Source organism: Acipenser ruthenus, chromosome 56 (genome assembly GCF_902713425.1).
Source record: "Acipenser ruthenus chromosome 56, fAciRut3.2 maternal haplotype, whole genome shotgun sequence".
NCBI lineage: Eukaryota > Metazoa > Chordata > Actinopteri > Acipenseriformes > Acipenseridae > Acipenser > Acipenser ruthenus.
Genome location: NC_081244.1, coordinates 4,225,073 through 4,242,572, shown reverse-complemented (window position 1 = coordinate 4,242,572; position 17,500 = coordinate 4,225,073). Strand labels below are relative to the sequence as shown.

The 17,500-nt window shown below is 41.4% G+C and overlaps 3 protein-coding genes across 4 annotated transcripts in view; 2 read left to right on the top strand and 1 right to left on the bottom strand.

Annotated features, from left to right (window-relative positions):
- The window catches only part of LOC117404300 (deleted in malignant brain tumors 1 protein-like), a 23,387-nt gene extending 21,827 nt beyond the window's left edge, over nt 1-1,560 (top strand). The window contains exons 7-8 of one of the 2 annotated variants that reach the window (XR_009320294.1): nt 1-526; nt 793-1,560. The exon at nt 1-526 is cut by the window's left edge and continues 434 nt beyond it. The gene's annotated coding sequence lies outside the window, so the exon portion shown is untranslated. The other variant, XM_034007139.3, reaches the window with a different exon arrangement.
- Nucleotides 1,561-4,474: 2,914 nt separating this feature from the next.
- LOC117404355 (troponin C, slow skeletal and cardiac muscles) lies at nt 4,475-10,843 on the bottom strand. Its single transcript, XM_034007208.3, has 6 exons — nt 10,712-10,843; nt 8,935-8,965; nt 8,599-8,745; nt 7,642-7,756; nt 6,844-6,980; nt 4,475-4,739 (listed from the first exon to the last, which is right to left on the bottom strand). The coding sequence occupies exons 1-6, from the start codon at nt 10,733-10,735 to the stop codon at nt 4,708-4,710; spliced, it is 486 nt and encodes a 161-aa protein (XP_033863099.3). The 5' UTR covers nt 10,736-10,843; the 3' UTR covers nt 4,475-4,707.
- A 6,293-nt stretch (nt 10,844-17,136) lies between these two features.
- The window catches only part of LOC117404380 (extracellular matrix protein 2-like), an 18,288-nt gene continuing 17,924 nt past the window's right edge, over nt 17,137-17,500 (top strand). The window contains exon 1 of the mRNA XM_034007239.3: nt 17,137-17,445. Coding sequence (XP_033863130.3) covers nt 17,298-17,445 — 148 coding nt within the window. The 5' untranslated portion in view covers nt 17,137-17,297. The remainder of the gene's footprint in view (nt 17,446-17,500) is intronic.

Genomic DNA, 17,500 nt, shown 5'->3' with positions numbered 1-17,500 from the left:
TGTGGTTGATCCCTGGAGCCAGCATCGCAGCCGTTGTGTGTGCTCATGCGCTAGGGAGGCAATAAGCTGATCCCTGGAGCCAGCATGACACTTCAGCCATCAACACCAGACAGAAGGATATCTACATCATCATACGGAAGGAAATGAAGATGGATCACATTAGTTTACAGTTAAATAAGCTGCATCTTAGTTGCTGCTTATCGTGGCGAGAGTCCAGTATCAGCATGAGGTTTTAACACCTACTCTCAAGTATTGGAAATCATATATCATATCATAGATGCATAAGAACATAAGAAAGTTGACAAACAAAAGGAGGCAATTTGGCCCATCTTGCTCGTTTGGTTGTTAGTAGCTTATTGATCCCAGAATCTCATCAAGCAGCTCCTTGAAGGATCCCAGGGAGTCATTTTCAACAACTATACATCTGTGAAACCTGGGGATATATATCGGTTGTCTCCACACTAATTGCATGTCTGTCCAAGGTGGAAAGCTGGATGTCCCAACATTTTTTTGCAGTTAAATTCAGGTAAGACTGGAGTCTTGATGTTAGGTTCTCAGCAGAAATTGGAGTTGGTAATTCTATAAAAACAAATTTAGGTAAATATAATTCAAATATAAATTCCAAGGCCATTAACCTGGGATTTGTAATTAATTCTGAGTTATGTTTTGAGAATCATATCTGCAATACCACTAAAGTGTCCTTCTATCATTTACGTAACATTGCCAAGATTAGGTATTTTTTTTATCATTGCCTGATGCTGAGAAGCTAATTCATGCATTTGTTTCATCTAGACTGGATTACTGCAATGCTCTGTTATCTGGGCTACCAAATCATGTCTTATTCCATTTGCAACTTGTTCAAAATGCAGCTGCCTGGGTGCTAAGTAGAACAAAGAAAAGACAGCCCATAACTCCAGTGTTGGCTGCACTTCACTGGCTTCCAGTACGTTTTAGAATAGATTTTAAGGTCTTGCTGCTGACTTGCAAGGAGCTCCATGGTCTGGCTCCTGACTATCTGAAAGAGCTCCTGTGCCCACATGCACCTGTCCGTGCTGTAAGGTCAGCTGACTTCGGTCTTTTGCTTGTTCCAAAGATTAAGACCAAGAGAGAGGATGAAAGAGCTTTTAGCAATAATACGCCAAGACTGTGGAATAGATTGCCATCCGACATCAGAGAAGCAGAGTCACTTAATGTTTTTAAGTCAAGGTTAAAAACTCATTTTTTAGACTAGCTTTTGAATCCTGATTTTATGTATCAATCTATTATTATTTTAAACTTGTTCACTGCATTTGTGTTTTTTAAATGGAGTTGTTGCTTACTTTTAATTTATATTATCAATTTTGCTGTTAAAATTGTGTTTAATTCTGTATTTTGTTGTTGTTTTTTATTGTATTTTAAACTTTAAACTTTTACTAGTATGTATAAGTAAAGGCAGAAATGTTTTCTTGTAAAGATTAAATATTAATTATATAGTAGCTACTGGAAATCTCTTGTTTTGGCTTAAATAAAAGAAAAAATGCTTCTCTAAAGACTCCTCAATAAAACTCTGCTTTCTCTCCAGTCTGTGTTTCTCTTTCTTGGTAAACCTGTTCCATGTGTTGCACGTCTAACATGTCGAGACACGCTCCATTTCGAACAACACATTTATAGAAGATTTCTGCAAAAATAAAATATGGTTTTGTTTGTTTCAGTTTTCTATGCTTGGCCTTACGTTGCTGTGCAGCAGTTACAGCAGCACTGAGATCTTTAGTAATTTTTAGAAAAATCGGCATACTTAGTAATTGTATACAAATGTGCCGTATAGAAGCACAAAATATCTGTGCATCTGAATATTATTACTTAAGTAATTATAGCTTATTCAGAAGCACATACAATGTTATAAGAATTTGGGCTAATGGTAATGGGGCCACGATGTAACAGGGGGGGATGTTTTGGAACTGTACTTTGTAAGATCTTAGCCAACTGCTCAAGGAGCTCTTAGAGACTGGATCACGCAATAGAAAACATCTTGAGGTGAGAACCAGATAGTTCGGTTCTTTTTGGGCTGAACCACTTCTCTTTATCTCATCACGTACATACTCCCTCCAAAACTTGGAGGACAAAACACAGAGCCAGCTAATCTTCTCCAAAGCTAGCTCCGGTTGAGGGACAGATGCCCATCGCCTGTGCTCCCACTAGAATCTGGGGTGATATCCCTGATCAGCAGTGTGGAGTAGTGGTTAGGGCTCTGGACTCTTGACCGGAGCGTCGTGGGTTCAATCCCAGGTGGGGGACACTGCTGCTGTACCCTTGAGCAAGGTACTTTACCTAGATTGCTCCAGTAAAAACCCAACTGTATAAATAGGTAATTGTATGTAAAAAAAATAATGTAATTGTATGTAAAAATAATGTGATATCTTGTAACAATTGTAAGTTGACCTGGATAAGGGCATCTGCTAAGAAATAAATAATAATTGCTTTACCGTTCTAAAGATCAGCAGCAGAGAATGTGATCAGAGTTACTGGAGAACTCATTTAGTGTGTCTTTCTCTAAAGGTAAGTCCTTGTTTTTTTTTCAAAGTGAGCGGCTTTTGACTAGATACAGTGACACAGGAAAATTATTCAGAAAGCTACTGTATACTTAAATATACATAGTATACATACGTGTTTTAGTAAATTGGAATGATTTGGTTTTCCACAATGATATTAAAATTATATTCAAGAATATGTTTAGTGTATATCTTTTGCCAATTACATTTGGAAAAATATATTAGAAAGTGAATATGTTGAAAAACAATATATTTATCTGACAAAAACTTTTACTATATTGTACAAGGATGGAAATGAGGCTCCCATTGCATAGCAGTTTCATCCATTCTTGGTTTTACTATGAGTTTAATAAGACACACCTGAGCTCATTAACTATACACACTATGGTTAATTACGCTTGTATTAAAACCTGGAATGGGTGAAACTGCAATGCAATAGGAAGTATATTTCCATCCCTGTTATACTGACAAAGGTATTTATAATATGTTTTTATATACTTTTATATGAAGTCCTGAGCATCGTCAACACACTTTATTCCCAGGAGATGTCTGACGTCAGTTACAGATTAGGAGAGATGAAACTGACACAGAACCCGGAAAAGGAGATATGGTCGTGCAATATTGTCAATGAGGAGGATCAGCCCATATCAAAGATGGTCCAGTCTCAGCTTTCTTTCCCAGGACACAGGTTGTGAGATATCAGACACCCAATCCAGCCCTGGTCCCTGTCATCAGGGTTGGTCAGCTTGACTCAGTGCAGCCAAGGTACCGCCCTGTCCGAATCAGAGAGGCAGGAGGTCAGCTTTGAAGTCACTGTAACACCCAGGAATATGAGGGTCACTGTGGACATTCCCTTCACAGCTGAGCAGAACCTACAGAGACTCTGACACTCGCCACACAAGCATCTCTGGAATGTACAGGGCAGTGCAGATCTTGGAAGTGAAAGCTGTGGCACAGAGAAGTGGACTTTTCTGAGTTCTCAGAACTGCTAATCAACGTCAAGGATTCTTAGCATAATAAAATGAAGATCAGTAATAATGTTAAACATTAAGCAGATTCATAATCTGCAACATGAACCATGCACATTACACATCTCAAAGGTACTGGGACTGGGAGCAAAGAAGTTATGAAAGTTTCCCATTGTGAAAGCACATCAAAGTGTAATAAAGAAACAGTGAAATCACAGATATGCATTGTAAAGCCCAGAGAGGTATGGTAAATATATATATTAAAATAAAAATGGTAAACTATGGTATATGAATAGTATTCTATGACCATACAAGTAGTTAAAAGGTTCAACTTTGCTATAATTGTCTAGCACCTGGAAATGTAAAAGGGAGTTTAGAAATTAAATGTGTAACATCATAGTTTGGAAAGAAATAGGCCCTTGGTCACCATAGAAACGCAATTAAGTACTGGGGAGACAGTCTGTCCTGAATTCCTTAGCTTGGGGGGCCCGTGAATTAGACAAAAAACAATCTGCACTGAAAATATGTCTGTTCATTTTATCTGTTTGTTTGTTGTTTGTGTGTTTCATACATTGTAATTGCTTTGGCAAAACCTGTTCATTCTTGTCATGCCAATAAAGCTTATTTAATTGAATTGAATTGAATTGAATTGAATTGAATTGAGAGGGAGAAAGAGAGAAGGAGCGAGAGAGATTCAGTACTGGAGAGAGGGAGAAAGATAGGGAGGGAGAGAGATACAGTGCTGGAGAGAGAGCGAGAGAAATTCAGTGCTGCAGAGAGGAAGAGAGAGGGAGTGAGGAGAGGGAGTGAGAGAGATTCAGTGCTGGAGAGAGGGAGAGAGACAGAGAAAGAGAGAGATACAGTGCTGTAGAGAGGGAGAGAGGGAGAGAGATTCAGTGCTGGAGAGAGGGAGAGAGATACAGGCTGGAGAGTGCGGTATGGGGTCTGAGAGACATGAACACCAGTTTACTACACAGATTCTGCTTTTCCATTTTCTTTTATTGAAAATACAGCATAGCTTGATTAAACTGGCACAATAAATACAGGGGTAGAGATTACACAATAAATACAGGGGTAGAGATTACACAATAAATACAGGGGTAGAAATTATACAATAAATACCAGTATTACTATGTGGTGGTGATCGATTCAGGGGGAGGGGGGCTGCGTTGCTTGCAGGTTCTGATTTATTATTTTATATTTCTGAAGATTTATTCCACTCCCTTCATGAACTCCAGGAATTCTGAAAGAAAGCAAGTTCACGGTTAGGAAGTGAGAGTGTGACTGTAGCCCAGTGGTCTCAGTGCTGTGTTTGTCCTTAAGACCGCAATGAGTGGATGTTCTTCCATAACTAGAAAACAGGGGAAGCAGAGAATGATTGACTAGTTGAATATTAAAGTGACAGTGGACCTCAGAAAAGGGAAGCCGACTAATCACACGTCACGTGATTGTGAAGCTAGAGGTTTCAGATAGACAGTTGCAATCCATTAATATACATTACATTTTTTTATTTATAGCAGTTTTAAAATAAGTTTACCAACACAGAAAAAGCTGATTGCTGGTTCAGCTGATCATGTGAAGAGACTATGGGCAGGGTTTTCAAAAAACACATTGTTAGGCTATTGTATTGATCTCTTGGTATAGTAACGAGAGCTTTAGTAGCAAGTGATTTTCAAATGAAATTTGTTAATAAAATCAATCCGTTAGTGCTTTGAAATTGAATCGATGTGCTTGTTAATGAACCCATTCCTCGTTAAAAAAAGCTTAATTGTCGCAGGTCACATACATCACTTTCTGTCTCAACAGCTTGATAAGGGGAACTAATGCATGTTAATGAGATCAAGAAAAATGAATGGAAGTATAATCCGCTGTTATGGAAACTACTAGCGTACAGGGAGACGGCTCTCCCACCAGCGAGCAGCAGCCAAATGGAAATAAAAAATAATGGGAATAACTATGCAACCGGGTGGTAATAAGGGAGTAGTTTTATATCGGCCAAATGCAGGACTATCCCTTTAAGGCACTGAGTTATAAGGGGTTGCATCAGAATGGGTTAGGCAGAGTGGAAAATCTCTGGATGGAAAGAAAGTTGCATTATGAAGCACCTGTTGCGCAGTTTGACTGGAACCATGAAAAAAAAAATGAAATAGAGGGTGTGTATACGTTCACATAATATAACAATGATTCTGTTATTGTTGTTTAAGTAAAATACTGTGTTTTGTATTAAGTATATATTTCTTACAGAGGCCACCACCATCCTCTTGCTCTGAATAAGATTATTCATCTCTTTCCCTTGTATTCTCGATCACCCAGAAGCAAAGGGGGCCAAACTTGATCAGCCAAGAGAGATCCTCAGTGCCGCCCCCCGAACTTTTACCAAGTACAGAAATTGAACTATTGAGTACTGGTGCTCTCAAAAGCATGAATGGCCCCTGTTAGGAACGTGTGTTAACACCTTTAGCATTGCAAGATCCTCTCAGCAGCTTACATGATCCTCAGTCTCTGTGCAAGCTTGGAAAAATACATGTGCATTTACAACAAGAAAACCAGACTTTATTCATTTTATAACTGTGTAGGTGAAAATGTTGTCATTAAATTGAACCTTTCTGTTTTTAGTCGGATGTACAATGTTAATTTAAAAGGAGATGGAAACTGTCTGTGCAGTGCAGCATTTTTTTGTCCAAGATTACTTCCTTTGGTCTTGGTTTTGGGCGTTCAACTAGTGTCACGAGCTACATGTATAACATGTGAAATGTTTGTAGTTGAATGCAAGTTTCTTTTAGTATTACTGCAGGACCATAATGTGTGCCCAATGTGTGACATATTGCAATACCAGTGAAGTAATAAAAAATCAAGAGTCATTACAAACTGTACTCCCCCTCCCTCTCCCCCTCTCCTTCTCCACTTTCCCTCTCTCTCTCCTCCCCTCTCCCCTTCTCTCTCTCCTCCCCTCCCCCTCCCTCTATCTCCCCATCCCTCCCTCTCTCCTCCCCCTCCCTCCCTCTCTCTCCCCATCCCTCCCTCTCTTTCTCCTCCCCTCTCCCTCCCTCCTATCTCCCTATCCCTCCATCTCTCTCTCCTCCCCTCTCCCTCCCTCTATCTCCCCATCCCTCCCTCTCTCTACCCATCCCTCCCTCTCTCTCTCCTCCCCTCTCCCTCCTATCTCCCTATCCCTCCATCTCTCTCTCCTCCCCTCTCCCTCCATCTCCCCATCCCTCCCTCTCTCTCTCCTCCCCTCTCCCTCCCTCTATCTCCCCATCCCTTCATCTCTCTCCCCATCCCTCCCTCCCTCTATCTCCACTCCTATCCCCTCCCTCTCTCTCTCCTCTCCCCTCCCCCTGCTGTACCATCGTAGTCAATCTTGCCGTCGTTGTTCTTGTCTCCATCTCTCATCAGCTCCTCGATGTCGTCCTCAGTGATGGTCTCTCCCGTCTCCTCCAGCATCATCTTCAGCTCCTCCAGGTCGATGTAGCCATCGCAGTTCCTGAAACACAGTGAGAGAGAGGGATGAAGAGCAGATTACAGACACACTGACACACTGATACACAGACACACTGATACGCTGATACACTAATACACAGACACACTGACACACTAATACACAGACACACTGACATACTAATACACAGACACACTGACACTCTGATACACTAATACACAGACACACTGACACACAGACACACTGATACACTGGCACACTGATACACTGACACACTAATACACAGACACACTGATACACAGTCACACTGATACACAGACACACAGAAACAGACACACACACTGACACAGAGACATACACAGACACACACATGCACAGATACACACACAGACACACACAGAGACACACAGAGACACACACACACACAGACACACAACATACAAAAACACACACACCGATACACACACAGGCAAACACACACAGAGACACACACAGAGAGACACACGCTGACACACACACACACACACAAGACCCACAGTCAGACACACACACACACACACACACACTGTTCATACTCATACAGGTCTACATGAGACAGATACACACCAAATGTTCATTCAATTTAGTGGTACGTTTGACATTGGTTTGAACTGGGTTTGAACTGGATTTGACCTGGGTTTGACCTGGCAGGGATTGTAGTCCTTACTTGTCGAACATTCTGAAGAGTTCAGCCAGCTCCTCCTCTGATTTGCCTTTACTCTCCTCCTTCATACACCTCACCATCATGACAAGGAACTCATCGAAATCCACCGTGCCACTGCCTGGAGTAGAACAGAGAGGAGTCAACACACAACACACATCACAACACTTCATACACCTCACCATCATGACAAGGAACTCATCGAAATCCACCGTGCCACTGCCTGGAGCAGAACAAAGATCAATTAACAGGTTGTGCAAAATCATTCTCATCTAGGTATCATGGGATTTGGTTTCCAATTCGTATTTTCATTTGTTCATCACATCCTTGAAACTTGTTTTGAAACAGTTTGAGCTCAGCAAGGTTCAGAGCAATATCTACTGAAGACCAGTACAAGATGCTTCAGTCAGAGCCACACTTTGTGCATCATCAATGTGAGACTAAAGGTTTAGACCAGGGGTGTCCAATCACAGTCCAGGAGGGTTATTCCACTCCAGGTTTAACAGGTGACATGAGATAATGAACTAGTCTGGGGTTTGCATGGAGGTTTAATTGGTTCAAATAAACAATTTAAAACAGGGTTGGAACAAAGACCCGGAGTGGAAGGCCACTTTGGCCAGCCCTGGTTTAGACTAACATGACTATTAGTCTCACCTTCTACCCCTGAGCGAGCTTCCCTGTAATTAAACAAACACATCAGACTCATTACATCTCGTTAAGCAGTAATTAACCCCACCAGCCCGCCACACTGCTATTGTCAGCAAGGAAGCTCAGTAGAAGGTTAGACTGATAATGAAATCTCTCTCTCTGAGTCAAATGCCGTCAATGATGCGAGGGTGATGTAATTATTCATTCACACCTTGTTTGCTCTACCTTTTGTGGACGTCACAATATAAGAGTGTTTAAAGCTCTAGTTGTATTTGCTTGTGGACAGCGCCCCCCTGTGGTGGGGTGGAGACTCACCATCCTCGTCCACCTCGTCTATCATCTCTGTCAGCTCTTCTGGTGTGGGGTTCTGTCCCAGCATCCTCATCACCTTCCCCAGCTCCTTGGTACTGATACACCCATCCTCTGCATCCTGGATAAAGATATCGAACGCAGCCTTGAACTCTGAGGAGAGGGGAGAGAGAGGCGTGAGAGGGGAGAGGTGAGAGAGGAGGAGGGGAGAGGAGAGGAGAGAGTGGGGGAAGGGGGAAAGGGGAGGAGAGGTTAGGCGTACAAAAGAGTTTTTATTTTTTTCTGCTAGCTCTGAAATGCTGCTGTTTTTAGTCTTTGCAGTTTGGATGATATTAAACTCACCATTCTTCTGCTCTTCAGTCAAGTTCTCAACCTGAAGGGCGAGAAGGAAGGTACTGATGAAACAGTCAAGCCAGTGAGTTACAGTTCAGTACAGATTAGAAATACTTAATTGCTTTAAACCCATTCTCTTACCTTTTATTAGCTTTATTAACATCATTGGCCTTCTTTAAAGGAGTGCTGGTACTGGGAGAGGGGGGTTGAGGGAGAGGGAGAGGGGGCAGGGAGAGGGAGAGGGGGAGGGAGAGGGGGAAGGACCGGGAGAGTGAGAGGGAGAGGTGGAGGGGAGGGTAAGGGGGAGGTAGAGAGGGAGAGAGAGAGGGGGAGGGTTAGGGGAGTGGGAGGGCTGGTAGAGGGGGAAGGACAGGAAGAGGGAGGGGGTGAGGGGGAGAGTAAGGTGGAGGGTTAGGGGAGGGGGGTAAGGGAGGGGTGATTGAAGGAGGCAGCTGAAAAGGGAATGGGGTATGCCTCCTCAAGGCCAAGTTCATACTAACAATGGACCAGTAGGTATGAGACTACATTATTTGAGAAGGGATTAAAGCTTATAGCAGGGTTCCGAAAATTCTAGCGTTACCAGTCCCCACTTATAGCTAAAACTGTTTAAATAATGTACCTGTCATTTTTCTTTTCATTGTTAACATCCTGACAACGTTTTACACTTATAATTTTAAATTTTAAAAAGTTGTCAGGATGTTAACAATAAAAAGAAAAATCACAGGTACATTATTTAAACAGTTGTAGCAACACGTACAGCTAAAACTACTAAGCCCCTGCCTTTCTTTGCCATTGAAGTCCATTTAGAGAATAGTTAGCATACTGTGGTCCAATGAGGGGCAATGTACTACCATTGCCCCTCAGCATAAAACTAAACCATTGTAGTGCCACTGTGTGTCTGACTACCATCAAAGTTCATTTAGTATCCTGTAGTCTCATTTTACCAGCCTCATCCCATTGTAGCTGCCCAAACTTGACACACAGCACCATTGTAGTGCCCTGTGTGACTGCCCTGGAATGTGCAGTACAGCGTCTGATAGATTTGTGGCAGTCACTCATCTATTCCCGGACGATTGTTTAAAATTGGAAATGACACATGCCGTAATGCCAGCTCTTAAAAGGCTCGTCTGAGAGCGAGGGTCGGATCAGCGCACAATGCACAGGTGTCCCTGAGTCCACAGCAGCAGGTGGGCTGTTCAGTCAAACTTGCATTGCTGGCTATTGAGAACAAATGTTGAAAATGCAGATCTAATGTCTTTTCTATTCTAGCTATTTGGTTTTGTAAACTAAACCTATTTTATCTTCCAATCTGCTTCCCAGTAGTAATGAATATACTGTAGTTGGTATCGCTGTGATCTTATTAAAAAACACACCCCAGATTCTAACAGTTCTTAGCAAGTATTAGCACAACTGGATGAGCAGTTTTCTAGAAATATGTAAAGCCTGAGTGGCACATAGGCTGTCATATAGATACATATATACACACACATAGATAGATAGCTTGTTCTATCTTCAACACATTTTGAAGTAGCAATTCTCTTTACTAAAATGTAAGTGTGTCAGACAGACAGACAGCCTCCACACACCTCCAGAATCCGATACTCTCAATAGCTTGTGCTAAAGAATGTCTTTAGCAAGTTTCATCATAATCGGACAAGCTGTTCTCCGCTATGTAAAAATGAAATGATGATGATTATAATTGTTAATTGTAGTAGTGCAATTATTATTATCATTATTATTCTTATTATGAACGTGTTAGTAATTTCACTCTTCGATTGTGACTCACCGCTGCTTTATACACATCATCCATGACTGCAGTGAAGTAACTTCAGAGAGAGAGAGAGAACAACAGAGACTCAGAGAGACTCAGAGAGACACAGGGACTCAAAGGCAAGTAAGACACCTGGGATGGGGCTTTATGAGAGGAGAGAGAGAGAGAGAGAGAGAGAGAGAGAGAGAGAGAGTTTTTTGTTTCTCTCCTGTTGAAGGCTGCATTCTTGTGCCAGCTGTCTCCTCTCATCTCTCTCACAGAGACACTTCTCAACACAGACCTGCAGCTGGGCTTCTACTGTACCTTCTACGGAGTGCCCTGTGCAGCAGACACTCTCAAACACACAGGAAACACATTCAATACACTTATGAAGGCACCAGTGACCAGGTATCATGTTACCGTTTTCAGTTTGATCAAAGAGTTACCAAATCAATGATCAAAATCAATGACAGTAAAACCTTGCCGCCTCAGTATAAACACCACCTCACGATTCAGTATAAACATCACCTCACGATTCAGTATAAACACCACCTCATGATTCAGTATAAACACGACCTCACGATTCAGTATAAACACCACCTCACGATTCAGTATAAACACCACCTCATGATTCAGTATAAACACCACCTCACGATTCAGTATAAACACCACCTCACGATTCAGTATAAACACCACCTCACGATTCAGTATAAACACCACCTCACGATTCAGTATAAACACCACCTCACGATTCAGTATAAACACCACCTCATGATTCTGTATAAACACCACCTCACGATTCAGTATAAACACCACCTCACGATTCAGTATAAACACCACCTCATGATTCAGTATAAACACCACCTCACGATTCAGTATAAACACCACCTCACGATTCAGTATAAACACCACCTCACGATTCAGTATAAACACCACCTCATGATTCAGTATAAACACCACCTCACGATTCAGTATAAACACCACCTCACGATTCAGTATAAACACCACCTCACGATTCAGTATAAACACCACCTCACGATTCAGTATAAACACCACCTCACGATTCAGTATAAACACCACCTCACGATTCAGTATAAACACCACCTCACGATTCAGTATAAACACCACCTCACGATTCAGTATAAACACCACCTCACGATTCAGTATAAACACCACCTCACGATTCAGTATAAACATCACCTCACGATTCAGTATAAACACCACCTCACGATTCAGTATAAACACCACCTCACGATTCAGTATAAACACCACCTCACGATTCAGTATAAACACCACCTCACGATTCAGTATAAACACCACCTCACGATTCAGTATAAACACCACCTCACGATTCAGTATAAACACCACCTCATGATTCAGTATCAACACCACCTCACGATTCAGTATAAACACCACCTCACGATTCAGTATAAACACCACCTCACGATTCAGTATAAACACCACCTCACGATTCAGTATAAACACCACCTCACGATTCAGTATAAACACCACCTCACGATTCAGTATAAACACCACCTCATGATTCAGTATAAACACCACCTCACGATTCAGTATAAACACCACCTCATGATTCAGTAAAGCAGGGGAAGGTAACCTGTATCAGTACTTAAGCGTGTTAAACAGAAACATTTTACACAAAAAATATTTTTATCCAACTAAATGTATCTGCTGATTTTAATAGTCATGAATATTCCTGGTGTTAATCAATATTTTCATATGCTTGAGTTTTGGGCAGAATTTTGGTCTATAGCACCAATTACGCACTTAATTACTGAGGTTTAGTAAAAACTGGTAATTTTACAGTAAACATCTGTCAAATTATATGCACAGTGACTAAGAATGTGAAGAAACAGATCCACTTTGAGTGGACAGGTTGACTTCAGTAAGTGTCTGTTTGCCTGTCTGTCTGTGCTGGTGCTGGTATTCCAATCTCCTGTCCTTGACTTTAACCCCCTCCCTTTCTCTATAAATACAAACTAACAGCTGCTGAGAAGGACAATAGCTATTCTTACCTCACACAGACACTAAGAAGCACACAGACACACACACAAAAACACGCACACAGGCACACACACACGCACACAGGCACACTCACACAGACACTAAGAAACACACAGACACACACACAAAAACACGCACACAGACACACACACAGACACACACGCACACAGACACACACACACAGACACACACACACAAAAGCACGCACACAGGCACACACACACAGACACACTCACACAGACACTAAGAAGCACACAGACACACACACAAAAACACGCACACACACACTGCTATATTATTACATTGACTAACTATCCCTTTGATGCAGAGAGTTATTTAAACCATTTGTCTCTGCTAAGGATCACATTTATTAGAACAGAATTATTTATAGGAGAGCCGCTCAGATTAACTGCAAACATAAAAGATAAGGAGAGAAAAAAAAGTAAAAATAGAAGCCTAAGTTTCAATAGATGCCTGGTTACAAGTATGTGTTACATATGACGTGTATATATTTATTTGTCCAGCTGGGGACAACTTAGCGAGAGAAAATCTAAGAGAAACTGAGTCAAGCAGACAAGCTTTTCAGCTAGTGACATCACCAGTGTATTTTTCTTGCAGTTCACATTCTAGGCCAGCAGAGGGCAATCTAGAGCTTGAGCTCTGAACATTCTGATGTGATCATTTTTGAGAGAGTGGAAACAGCAGGGAATCACGAATATCAAACAGCATAGAAGGTAAGAAACGTCCTACAGGTCTAAACTTCTAGTTCAATTTAACTTTGCATCATCTTCTGTTTCAGACACATCTGAGGACTTCTTAAACAGTATAAAGCCCCCTGTGTGACCTCGACAGAGCTCTCAGAATCATGCCCCCTGTGTGACCTCGATAGAGCTCTCAGAATCATACCCCCTGTGTGACCTCGACAGAGCTCTCAGAATCATGCCCCCTGTGTGACCTCGACAGAGCTCTCAGAATCATGCCCACTGTGTGACCTCGATAGAGCTCTCAGAATCATGCCCCCTGTGTGACCTCGATAGAGCTCTCAGAATCATGCCCCCTGTGTGACCTCGACAGAGCTCTCAGAATCATGCCCCCTGTGTGACCTCGATAGAGCTCTCAGAATCATGCCCCCTGTGTGACCTCGATGGAGCTCTCAGAATCATGCCCCCTGTGTGACCTCGATAGAGCTCTCAGAATCATGCCCCCTGTGTGACCTCGATGGAGCTCTCAGAATCATGCCCCCTGTGTGACCTCGATAGAGCTCTCAGAATCATGTCTCCACCTACATCAGCAGGACAGGAACAAGCTAACATACACCAAACACAATCATTCCAGTCAGTCTATCTAATATATGACACCACCACAAGTTTCCTGTATGAAAGAGGAGCGTAAACGTGTATTTCATTGAAAGGTGTTTCCTGCGTGACGTGTTTTCAATGTTAGCTCCTTCATGTGACTGGAAGTACAGCAGTAAGGTATCAGCAAGGGGTGTTTGATAAATATTCTTCACTGAAGCTCAAAATAAATTTTAAAAAATGGAATCTCATAGAGGACCTGCAGAATGATGGCAATATATATTTGGTAAGATTTACTGGAATATTTTGGTTGCACTTTAAATATCAGGGCTGATGTGTATTCCTATTATTTTAATTGTGGTTAGTGACAGTGAAACCATGACATCCATTATAACTCTTCAGTTCTATTGCCTCTGTGCTGTGCAGCCTGTCTGAGAGTCAGATCCATTGAAACTCTTTCAGGAGTCGTGCTGTTTATCTCAACGCAGCCCCAGGTCTTTAGTCTTCATTTCCTGTTTTTTGAGAATCCTCCCAGAGTCCCAGACTGTTTGTTTTGATTCCATTCTTTCACCCGGAAAGGGAGCTCCAGCCCTGGCCAAGTTAAACACTGAACTCAGCGCATCAGCGAAACTGTTTGCTTTTTTTGTTTCATCACCAGCGAAGGCCTCCCCTTTATATCAGCCTTCAAAATGCTCAATCAGTACTGTTATTTAACAAGCGTTTCAGCTTTAGTACCTTCATCAGTGTTACTGAAACTAGAAGAAACTGAGTCAAGCAAACAAACATTTGGGCTCTAGTGCCTTCATCTGTTTCAGGTTCCATAGTTTAATATATTATACAGCAGTTTCCCTGAGTTGTACTGTCTGTAGTCCTATATATTATTCTAAAGCATCATAGTGCTATTACTGATAAGAACTGACAGTCCAGTCAGTTCAATCTCCCTGAAGAAACAGAGAAAGAAACTCAGCACACAGTCCCAGCAGACAGAGGGGTCTCACTCTGTCAACAGCTGAACAAACAAGAGACAAAAACCTGACATCTGTTTCACAGGCAGCGCAGTGCACTGGAAAGATGTCAGAAACCCAGGGGCACTGTCTGAATCATTGCTTCTGTACAGTTTGTATACTGTATGCTTCATCACAACCGTTGGTCCCATTTGAAGCAGGAAAGCTTGTGTTCGTTAGGGTTAAATGTGGCTGCAGCCTCTCGTTAGGGTTTAATGTGGCTGCAGCCTCGTTCAAAGCGGTTCTGTGAACAGAAGGCCCTTTCATTCTCCCGCACAGCCCCTTCTGTGTTAACAGGAAATAAACAGAAACAAAGCTGTTTGTGAGGCAATAAATCTGCGCCAAGGATGTGAAAGTGAGATACATTGCAGTACATTACAGATCACTCAAATATTTATCAAATATGTTGCAACGACTGTATTCCTTTTCCTATATATGTTATGTATTCAATATATGTTCCCATATATTTCATCATTCCTTTCAAAATATTCATCAAGATATTCTTTCATGGATACAAAATATATTTTATATTCAAGTTTTCAAAGATGTCAGGAAGGTTTCAATGTGGTTTACCAAAAGAACAGAACTACAAATACAACCCATTACACAATAAATATAAAAATAACCTCCCCAGGCGAGAGTTCTGCCTGTAACAGATTTAAAATCTCATTTCTTTTTATTGAAACCATGTGCTGTCATGCTAACAAACCTGCCAGTCTTTTGTACAGTCTGCTGTGATCTCACAAAGATACACTGAGCAGCAGCAGAGTCAATCCTTTCACTACTTCTGCTTGCATTGAGATCTGTTCTGATCTCACAAAGTTTACTGCTTTGGCATCCCCCTGGTAAAAGGTTTTAAACTTGACTTATTAAAACATTATTATTTCAGTTTTTCATCTTTAACTACAGTTCAGTTACAGTGTTAGACTAGGTGTGTTTTTGTAAGGGAGGCTCTTTCAAGTTCTTCCAGGTTTCGGAGCTGAATCTCAGGCAGTGTTTCTCAGTCTGGCCTGTGTAGAGGGAGTACAAAGCAGCCTTTCATCACTGCAGCCCCCTCTAGCTGGGACTAAACACACACTGACATGAACCCATTCCAAACCAGCTCTCCACACGCGCGCTGTGTCAGGATCCTTTTTCTTTATTTGACTTTCTCCGATAATGAATCGCAAGTCGGGAGGTTTGGGACAATAATGGATTATCATGATACTGTATTATTAATAATCTGTTAAATCTGGATTATTTATTGTACTGCAAAATTATTAGTGTTTCTCGTCTCATCATCAGAAATCATCATTTTTCATCATTCAATCTTATTGGGTGGACTGGCTTTTCACTTTACATTTTTCTGAAAAATGATTGTGTTTTACAAAAGCTGTAACTTTTTGTTATTTTTATTAGTAAAAATTAATGCAAAGTTATAATTTGATTTGATTTTATTTATTATTAGTTTTTGCAAAAGCATAATGCATTTTTATTTTATTTGTCTATCTTAAATAGAAATACTAAAAGTGTGGAGTAGTGGTTAGGGCTCTGGACTCTTGACCAGAGGGTTGTGGGTTCAATCCCCAGTGGGGGACACTGCTGTTGTACCCTTGAGCAAGGTACTTTACCTAGATTGCTCCAATAAAAACCCAACTGTATAAATGGGTAATTGTATGTAAAAAAATAATGTGATATCTGTATAATGTGAAATAATGTATAATGTGATATCTTGTAACAATTGTAAGTCGCCCTGGATAAGGGCGTCTGCTAAGAAATAAAATAATAATAATAAAAGAAACTCATTATATTCAATAATAAACGTGCCTCTAGAAGTCTTTCTCAGTGTTACAGTGACAATTTAATTGTATTCACTGAGAATTTTTGATGTTACACCCCTTCAAAGATTATACCACGGCAATGAAAAGCTAAATATTCCTAAATCCATAATTCATATTATAGATGTCATTAACATAACATATTTCATTAGAAAAAGAAAGCATTTTTCAACAGATTTTTCAACAGATATTTCAATGATTTGCATTCATTTCAATGAAATCCCATTTCACATCATGTTGCACATGTTCTCGAAGCCCAGCCCAGTAGTGCAGTCCTCCCTGTTGAGTGAATCAGTAGAGACTGTGTGGTGACTTCCACACTGAATCAATGAGATGCTTTGTTGAAAGGGCTCCCCCGCTCTCCCTCTGCTTTCCTCTCTCCCTCTCCCCTGTATATGCTGTAGAAGCAGGCAGTTCACAGTCTGGACCCCTCAATACAGTCTGAATTCAGGATCTGTCCAGTTTGTTCTATCTCGGGTTGAGGATGCAAGTGGTGTTGCTCTGTGCTTTAGTCCTGTGCTGGGGGCAGGTCTACTCTGCATTGAGAAAGCAGGAGCAGACAGCAGATAAGGGTGGAGAGGAAAGAGGGCCCAGGACACAGACAGCAGCCCCTCGATCTGGGGCTCACTCAGGTGAGTGGGGCCTCAATGATCATTTACAGGTTACTGTCGCCTTACCTTTTTATCA

Coding starts and splice junctions, on each gene's coding strand:
- LOC117404355 (XM_034007208.3), bottom strand. CDS start 10,735: ATGGATGATGTGTATAAAGCAGCG. Junction 8,966..10,711: donor ATGATGTGTATAAAGCAGCG/GTGAGTCACAAT, acceptor CTCGCCCTTCAG/GTTGAGAACTTGACTGAAGA. Junction 8,746..8,934: donor GACTGAAGAGCAGAAGAATG/GTGAGTTTAATA, acceptor CCCTCTCCTCAG/AGTTCAAGGCTGCGTTCGAT.